The 9,550-nt window shown below is 38.8% G+C and overlaps 1 protein-coding gene across 1 annotated transcript in view; it reads right to left on the bottom strand.

Moving 5' to 3' along the window:
• Positions 1-4,112: 4,112 nt before the first annotated feature.
• The window catches only part of LOC114662710 (mast cell protease 1A-like), a 10,283-nt gene continuing 4,845 nt past the window's right edge, over positions 4,113-9,550 (bottom strand). The window contains exons 3-5 of the mRNA XM_028816342.2: positions 5,466-5,601; positions 4,617-4,835; positions 4,113-4,488 (exon numbers count right to left, since the gene is read on the bottom strand). Of these exons, the coding sequence (XP_028672175.2) occupies positions 4,315-4,488; positions 4,617-4,835; positions 5,466-5,601 (529 nt within the window). The 3' untranslated portion in view covers positions 4,113-4,314. The remainder of the gene's footprint in view (positions 4,489-4,616; positions 4,836-5,465; positions 5,602-9,550) is intronic.

The raw sequence follows: 9,550 nt of genomic DNA on the forward strand, positions 1-9,550 counted from the left end.
AATTCCAAGAGCTAAACTTAAAAGAAGTGGCGAGGCAAGCGGTCTTCTGCTGTTATGTATCTAAACTATGGAATAGCTCACTGATAGAAATTCGCCAGGCTAATACAGTGGAGCACTTTAAAAAACTGCTAAAAAGCCATTATTTTAACATGGCTTTCTCATAGCTTCATTTCAGTGTAGCTCTGATAGTCTGTATATGCATTTAATTATAATTTCTATCATGGCTCCGCGATTTGTACTAACCCATACTTTCTCTGCTGTTCTTTTTCTGGTTTTCTGTGGTGACGGTCAGCGCCACCACCACCTGATCAATGCACCATGCAGTCCTTACATTGATGGATTGAAGACCAGATGTCCACATGACCATCATCATCTAATTCTTCCATGTGAAGTCTGAAAACCATGAGGACTGATTGAGATCATTTATATTAGGTAGAATGCACAGTGGGTGCTGGGTGGTCTCATGGCCTTGGAGCCCCTGTAGATTTTTATTTTTATTTTTTATTTTTCTGTTCTCTTGGCCATTGGAAGTTACTTTACTTTTTGTTTCTTTGTATTGCCTAATTTTATTTTTATATTTTTCTTTATTCTTTCTTCATTTTGTAAAGCACTTTGAGCCACATCATTTGTATGAAAACATGCAATATAAATAAATGCTGTTGTTATTACAAATGATGAGTCTTGGTGTGAGTTATATCAATTTGATCAAGTCATTATATTCCTCCCCAATGGCTTTGATTCTCACCAATTCCACAACATCTCAGCCCTTTTGGATTTACGTTTGTATTCAAAAATGTGCCAGAAAGGGCTGTCATTTACTTTTTAATATCTCACTTACTGTTTTGTGTTAATCACCCCAATCTACACAGTCAGCAACACCCTTCCCAATCTAGACAGACTCTGTGTAACTGGCATAGAAGCACACCATCAATGGTGATCAACTGCTAAATAAAATAAATATTGTATTTACAATTTTAGATATCATTAAGAGTAAATCCTTGCTTTACATTCTGAACTTTGCAAAATATCCATTCAGTACAGAAGTAGTGGTGAATGAACCTTCAAGCAAATCTGACAGAACAGTAAAAAAATTAGGAAATGCTTACTTTAAACAACAGCCATGAAAGTAGGAGCATGTGGTCTGGCCCTATTGTACCTGGACCTAAACGTGATGGTTTCTGGGGTTATTGTAAGATCTTCTAAAAACGCAAACCTGATCAATCATTTACTCTAAGCGAAAGGCAGATTTACTTTTACTGAGAACCTGGCGGACACCCAATATGTCACAACAACTGACATGACTAAACATCCCACTAACAAAGGAGTGGTCAAGAAAATTACCTAAATAGTTATTAGTAGTATCAGATCTTTACTTTAGATTCTAAAGTAAAGTACTTCCCAAACTCAGTCCTGGGGACCTCCTGGGGCTGCAGGTCTTTGTTCCAACCAAGTTCTATTTTAATTGGACTCCTAGCCTTATTAAGTGAGTTGTTATTTCCCAGTTTCTGTGTTTTGGCATCAATGAAGAAATTACAAAAGTAAGTGTGTTCATACATTTTAATAAAAATGAAGTAGTTATATGCAGATAATGTATTTTTTACTTTATATTTATGTTCATCCTGATTTCTTCCTTTCCATTGTTGACTAATTAGTGTGTCTGACACTGAAGCAGTTGCAGCCTTTCATCATTTAGTGTTGGTCTTCCCAGGTGTTTGCTTTTCTTGTGTTTAATTGTTACTATTAAGATATAATGAAGGGAGCAGACTACACAGAATTATGGGAAAATAATTGGAAAACAACGAAAAAGAGTTAAGCATTTAAAGCTATATCAAAAATTATAAATATTTCTAAATGTCTTATAATGTAAAAATCATACTGTTGTACTTTTCTGAATGCAGATTGAGAGAAGAGAAATAAAAAGACCAGCTAACTAAATGAGATCAGATATTATCAGTCATCTTCACTGACTGTGAATCTGGTTGTCACAAAAACCTGCAGCCATAGGGGGTTCCCAGGACCGAGTTTGGGAACCACTGGTTTAGAAATGCAATAGCAACTTTACAACAGTCAGTATACAAAATGCTTGAACTCCTTAAACATCGAATATATACAGTATATGTCTATAAAACAGGTAGAAAAGTCCTTTTAAACACACTTTAATCTTCAATTTAAAGAGGCAATATTGGAGGCTTTATTAAACACACAGCAAACATGACAACTTCTTGAGTTGTTTGACTCCTGTTAAGGGTTCCTCAGAATGAAATAAATTTAAAGACGTCTTCCTCAGCTCTATTGACCTATGGAGTGGTAGGACCAGTAATGGCACGCAGTATCAGCAAATAAAGAAAGCTGGCCAGGGAGTGAATCAAGTGGCTTTAAAGGTTGCTGTTCCTGTGAGATATGAGAGTTGTGAAAACCTGCATCCGCTACATGTCCGAATGTGTGCTTTCTTTGTAATTGAATCAGCTCTAAAATGTTAAAGTACAGATCTCATCTTTCTGATCTCTTGGAAGACATTTTAAACAGTAGTGAAGATTATCCAACCCACTATATCCTAACTACAGGGTCACAGGGTTCTGCTGGAGCCAATCCCAGCCAACAAGGCAGGAAACAATCCCCGGGCAGTGCGCCAGCCCACCGCAGGGCATGCACACACACACACACCCACACCCCAAGCACACACTAGGGACAATTTAGAATCCACCTAACCTGCATGTCTTTGGACTATGGGAGGAAACCAGAGCGCCCGGAGGAAACCCACGCAGACACTGGGAGATTATGCAAACTCCACGCAGGGAGGATCCAGGACGCGAACCCGGGTCTCCTAACTGCGAGACAGCAGCACTACCCACTGTGCCACCATTCCCAGGATCCCATTATCCTTAAACAAATGGCCTTAACATCAACTGCCTAAAATGTACAATTGGTGTAGTTGGAGCTAATTGAATGGGGTTTGTGCTAGAGAAGAAGACAGAGCAAGCCTCAAATGACCAAAGTGAGTGTGACGAGACTCAACACCAAGTGACAAGAACAAGCATTCCAAGGTTTATGGGGATTTTACATGAGGTCCATGGCCCATTTTTTGTTGAAGTGTTACTGAAATGAAAAGGAAGTTCAGCTCCTCAAGCAGAAAAATTCTTTAAGGGACTAGAAACAGCTTTGTGGTCAGTCCCTCTATTGATACCACCATATTTGTCACTGCATTTACTCCAGACAGATGCACCCAAGACTGAATTGAGAGGAGTGCTGTTTACTTAGTCTGTTTATGGTGTGCACTTCCCAGTTATGTACCTCTGTCACAACCCAGTGATATATATTGGGGAAGGATGTTGCGATGTTCTGCTGTGCTAGCTGAGGAGAAAAAAGGTTGAAAGCCATCCATGCAGCTGGACTGCCCCATCTGGATATGTGACTCTAGAGGAGTATAAAGGGAGGTGGTGGAAAAGAGAATATTTGCTTATGGTCACCACAAGGGAGGGAACTTTGCCTGGACCAGACTAACTTTTTATATAAGGGGAGAACAATGCGTTTACAATGGAGAAAATGGACACTCTCTGCCCAAGATGATAGTTGTATAAATGAATGAATAAATATAACCAGCATGTGTGTGTTTTTAAAGTCTTTTTCAAGACAGATACCATCCTTCTTGGTTTACCATGTGCCACCCAGTGGTCATTAATGATTTCCTATGCTCAGTCAATATTGGACTATGATTTTGGTCCATCAGGACCACAGTCAACTACATTATAAACTATTATACTTATGAAAAGCTTACTTGCTTCTTCCAGTAGTCGTGAAATAATTACAATTTCCTTCTATATGAGAGGAACAATGTCTTTAAGGTCTGTAAGGAACTTTAGATGCCAAAAATCCCATATATAACATCCAATTATGATCTCTCCATTAATCACTATGGTGGTTTGCTGCTCACAAAACCTTACTGCATTGGTCTATTCAAGTTAAACTTACTCACGAGCCTTAGTCAGATTCAGAGATGAATAGCATCAGCTTTACCATGAGGCTGACATCAGGATCTAATGCATTTGTAGAGATGATATGAGAAAAGATGAAACTTACCTACATAATGGGAGCTCAAATAACAAGTTACACGCTTCTTGCATTGCACTGCACACTTTATTGAAGCAGAAAAGCAGTTACATGTGCTGGTTAGTATGATTTAAAGACAGCGGCAAAGCTACCCAGCATTCTTCACTCTCTGCGAGTGAATTTGACACTGGTTAGGAGAGCGTGATATAAGATCAAGGCTAAAGATCTCAGCTGGATTACTGGCTCATGCTGACTCTGGAAGAGACTTCAAGCAGAAGAGCTTGCAATGATTTTCTTTCTGATCCAGTCCCAGTATGCAGACACCTTTGTGTAGACTTCATTTCCAGGATCTTCACATCTTTTTGAGCCATAAGACACAATGCCCACAGCTTTAGGCATGTTTGATGTGCCTGAGCATACCAGTGGTCCTCCTGAATCTCCCTGAAATAAATTCAGTAATTTTATTTAAAAAGAAGAAAAGAAAAGGAAATACGGCTGAAGAATAAGTAGACATCAAATTAAACGTTTGCTTTGTACTGTTTTTCTTGTAGGGAGGTATATTTACTTACATAGCAGGTGCCTTTTTTTCCCGAGCCTCTTCCAAAGATTTCAGATTGAGATGTAAAATTTACATTGATGTTAACTTCTCTCAGCACACTGCTGCCTGTCCCATTGGTTTTAGTGAGTCCCCATCCTGCCACAGAACATTTATGGAAGTTGAAGGGCTCATTTCTGTTTGGAATGCTGATGGTGTTCACTTCACATGTGATCCTGGCTCTGTGCTTCAGCTGTTTCAAAAGAAGAAAAGTCAGAATGAAGTTAGTCCGACCTCTAATCTCTGATGGCTACTGAACATTTTCCAACATACTTATGGATGAATGACTTCTTGGGCTGTACTGAGGTTCTGGATTGTGATGGGAGGACATGAGGAATATTGTAATTTTAAGGTACATCTGAAATGTATGCATATGGAAAACAAACATCTATGTGGAACATTTGACAGTTGGTCATGATGTTAGACTTTGAGCTGTATGTGAAGATAGAGTGAATTTGGTCATTTTCCTACATCCTTCCTCTGTCTACCTTTTCATTACAGCATACAATCAAGTAAAATACTTTTTTATTTTCATTTTGTTCTTCATGAATTACTTGCTTTTTTTAATAATCAAGAAAAAATGGGGAGAATTCTAACAAGCTAAGGAGAAACAAAATGCTATTCCCTTAAACATCCTCTATAATGCTATTCATAGGAATGTTTGTAATTCAGCTAAATCTGACCTAAATGGAAGGATTTAATGTTACTTCAAAACAAGAAAGAAGAGAAAACATTTAGACAACTTTGTGCTCTGCAGATGTGGAGTAAACTTGAAGTCAATTGAAGTTTCCCTTCGCCCCTCTGTGTGCACAGTGACACTCACCATCAGAAGCATGATGTCGTCTACTAAGGTTATCTCATTATAACATTCATGAGGAATGATCTTCTCTACTGGTATCACTTGCTGGGACCTCTCATTGTTAGAGAGATTATGAGCCCCCAGAAAGGCAGTGATTCTCCTGTTGAGCAAAACACAGCATACTGAGCTTTGAAATAAACACAGAAGACCAGTGTCAGAAGAACAAAAGCAAAATAATTGCAAAATTGTAAGTTTGAAGAAAGGAGAATAAACAAAAAGAATCCAAGAGAATGAACATCATATCTATCACTGGGTTCGTTTTTTCAGTTGTATCAATTGTATTTTATTATTTTTTTTTCCTTTTTTGAACTTTCTAAATGAGTTTTTCAAGAAAGCTACAAGATTTTAGAGTGAAAGGCACTAGAAACCTCACAATGGCTACAGAAGGAAAAAAAAGTGTCAAAAAGATACACAAACAAAATAAAAGTATGCTAATAGAGAAGCAGAGAAAAGAGAATATAAATGTGCTAATAATCAAATCTGCAACCCAGCACATCCATTCAACCTTATCACAACTTTTTTTTATTGATGTCTCAGGATTGTTCTTTTATAAACGCTATGCTATTAACCCTGCTATGTGTCACTTGACCTTATGAGTGTGACCTTACTTATAATTATAATATTATATTATAATTTAATAGTATAATTATAATAGTATAATATTATAAGTATGACCTTACTTGTGTGCAAACCGCTTTTAGTAATGGTGCCTCACAGCTCTAGGGTCTGAGTTTAAATCCTGGCTCAGTCACTGCCTAACTGAGTTGTGCTCCATACCCCCATTGTAAAGCTCCAGCATGGGAATGATATTTTTTTAAATTTATAGAAAGCACTTAACTTTCAAACACAATTTTGCATGGCAAATGCATACATTCCATGTTTATGAAGAAATAACTTTGACTTGAAAAATACAGAACTTATGCTTTAAATAGCAACAATGTGTATATGTTTTGAATATTTTTTGTTTGCTAATTATTTATTATGCATTGTACATATTTTCATTTTGGTGTTAGTGTGTTTAGTTATGTTTAAGTCACAAGAGTTTCAAGGGGTGGGACCACCATAATGGTTAGGTGAAGGACTACCATTTATTTCAGACAGAGGTTGGGGTCCTCCAATTCAACACTGAGAACTGTACTTGAAACATCTTTATTGTGAGTACCTTTGTGAATTTTGTGGTTTTTGGACTTTGACATATGATTCGTGGATTGGATTTGTTTAGGCAAACTCGTCTTATCTATTTTTGGAGTCAGATTTGTTTTTTTTCATTTAACATGTACATTTGGTAATAAAATCTTTAAATTAACAAGAAGCCAGACTTCGTTATGGTTTCTTGCCCTCATTATTCATTTTCTGAAGACTACTAAGGTGGGATTTGATTCAGTACTGGGCTTTCCCCTGTTGTGTCTGTGTAGGCTGAGAACTACTTAAAGTTTGCGGAGAAAAGCCCATTTTAATTCTAGGTCTCAGATAAAACCTGAGTCTGGATTTAGGAGGCAAGACCTCATTTTTTGCTCTTTCACTGGCGGGAATCACAACAAGAAGGAATCACAAAATGGCTAAGAATGGCTGGTCTGTCCCCAATCTAAAACAATTTTCTTTTAACTTTTCAAATATAAATGTACTTATCTAAACTGACTAAGAAAGGGGGCGGCACGGTGGCGCAGTGGGTAGCACTGCTGCCTCGCAGTTGGGTGATCTGGGGACCTGGGTTCGATTCCCGGGTCCGCCCTGCGTGGAGTTTGCATGTTCTCCCCGTGTCTGCGTGGGTTTCCTCCGGGGGCTCCGGTTTCCTCCCACAGTCCAAAGACATGCAGGTTAGGTGGATTGGCGATTCTAAATTGGCCCTAGTGTGTGCTTGGTGTGTGGGTGTGTTTGTGTGTGTCCTGCGGTGGGTTGGCACCCTGCCCAGGATTGTTTCCTGCCTTGTGCCCTGTGTTGGCTGGGATTGGCTCCAGCAGACCCCCGTGACCCTGTGTTCGGATTCAGCGGGTTGGAAAATGGATGGATGGATGGACTAAGAAAGGATAAAAGAAAATGAAATGTTTCCCATTTAGCTATTAAAGTTAGTTAAAACACAGTAATTTATTAAGATATAATAAATAAGTAAGACCTGGTTTGTTCTATAACAGGTTTATAAATGGTATGTGATGGGCAGGAAGATCAGGGGCTTGCCACAAATGTTTATGTACATCTGGAACTAAAAGATCAGGAGCTGGGAGCCAGAGATCAGGGGCTTAATCCACTGTAGCCCCCCACCTCCCGATGCCAGTGTCCATTTCTAAGCCCATCCTCTGTTTATACACGTTAGAAAAGCTGCACCTTTCCCATGTTGTTAATTAATTCAAACACATAAAAAATACACAGAAACTTAATAGTGAATAAACAAGCTAAAATTACACAGATAATACATAACTGCATGTGACGATGCAGGTTCTCACTCCAATGTTCCCATCTCCCTTTTTGGTAGCTTTTGAACCCGACACCGTCGGTAATGTCACTGGATGAGCTGGACAGTGAGGACACAACGAAGCAAGGGGATGGTGCAAAAACGAGCAAGTGTTTTTATTAAAAACAACAAAACCAAAAATAGTGTTCAAAATAAATAGTGCCTTGCCTCTAAAAGTCAATCTATACATATTAATAAAAGGCAAAGCCCTCACTGACTGACTGACTGACTGACTGACTGACTCACTCATCCCTAATTCTCCAACTTCCCGTGTAGGTGGAAAGCTGAAATTTGGCAGGCTCATTCCTTACAGCTTACTTACAAAAGTTAGGCAGGTTTCATTTCGAAATTCTACGCGTAATGGTCATAGCTGGAACCTGTTTTTTGTCCATATACTCTAATGGAGGAGGCGGAGTCAAGTATCGCGTCATCACGCCTCCTATGTAATCACGTGAACTAAAAACAAGGAAGAGATTTACAGCACGAGTCAAACGCGGGAACGAAGGTAAATGACGTTAATTTTTGAGTGTCTTTTAATACTGTGTAAGCATATATATTAACACATGTGCAATTAAATGTGTGCATTTACGGGGTGATTTCTCAGGCTTAAAAGCTCGCCTTTTATCAAACGCTGGAACAAAGGTAAATTACGTTGTTCAGTGTCTTTTAATACTGTGTAAGCATACATATTAACACATGTGCAATTAAACGTGTGCATTTACGGGGTGATTTCTCAGGCTTAAAAGCTTGCCTTTTATTAAAAAGGTATATGCAAACTGTTTTCATTCTGAAGGGCACAAACCACGTTAGATTTCAGACGTTAAACGCGCAAAAATGTCGGTACACCAGATAAATAAGCGCAACATATTATCAGTTGTATTGTATGCTTACAATACATATAGAAATGTGTTAATCGTTAACTAATATTCTGGGATGGTGTTTTTCGACTCGCGCCTTGATTTAAACGATTGCATTTCTTGGTGGGTTTGCGTAGCTTATTGTCAATATCTTTACACCTCTTTTTAAGACTTAATTTAAAAAGGTTTTCTTTTCTTCTTAATTAAAATTTAAAAGCAATACTTCACCGCTGCGAAGCCCCTCTAGCGCTGACGTCCGAGGTTCGATTACCGTAAGCGAGTGCAGTGAGTGTGTACGCCTGATGAGCCAAGAATAAGGGGGAAAGACGTGTCGCGTACTCTTTGCATTATTTGACAGTAAACTATTTTCAACCATTCCATGATCTGATTCTCACAACTGAAGGCACTGTGGCTGATGTTACCTCACTTGCTGGCCAACCATAAGCGTTACCTGGTAGGTAACCAGCCACTCACTTCACTCCCTTACGGTAATCGAACCTTGGACGTCAGCGCTACTGGCGAAGCCCCTAAAATTGCGCCACGGCGTATGGTTCATTTATTTGACAACATTTAGATTGGGGTAATTACATTCATGGCATTTGTAGTCTGATTCACAATCTGATTGTATGGGTGGTTACCTACCAGGTAACGCTTATAGTTGGCCAGCAAGTCAGCTCGAAGTGATCACTCTAGTGAAGGCAGCTTCACAAAAAAACATCCTTAACAAACTGTTATTAGTATAT

The sequence above is a fragment of the Erpetoichthys calabaricus genome, chromosome 12 (assembly GCF_900747795.2).
Source record: "Erpetoichthys calabaricus chromosome 12, fErpCal1.3, whole genome shotgun sequence".
NCBI lineage: Eukaryota > Metazoa > Chordata > Cladistia > Polypteriformes > Polypteridae > Erpetoichthys > Erpetoichthys calabaricus.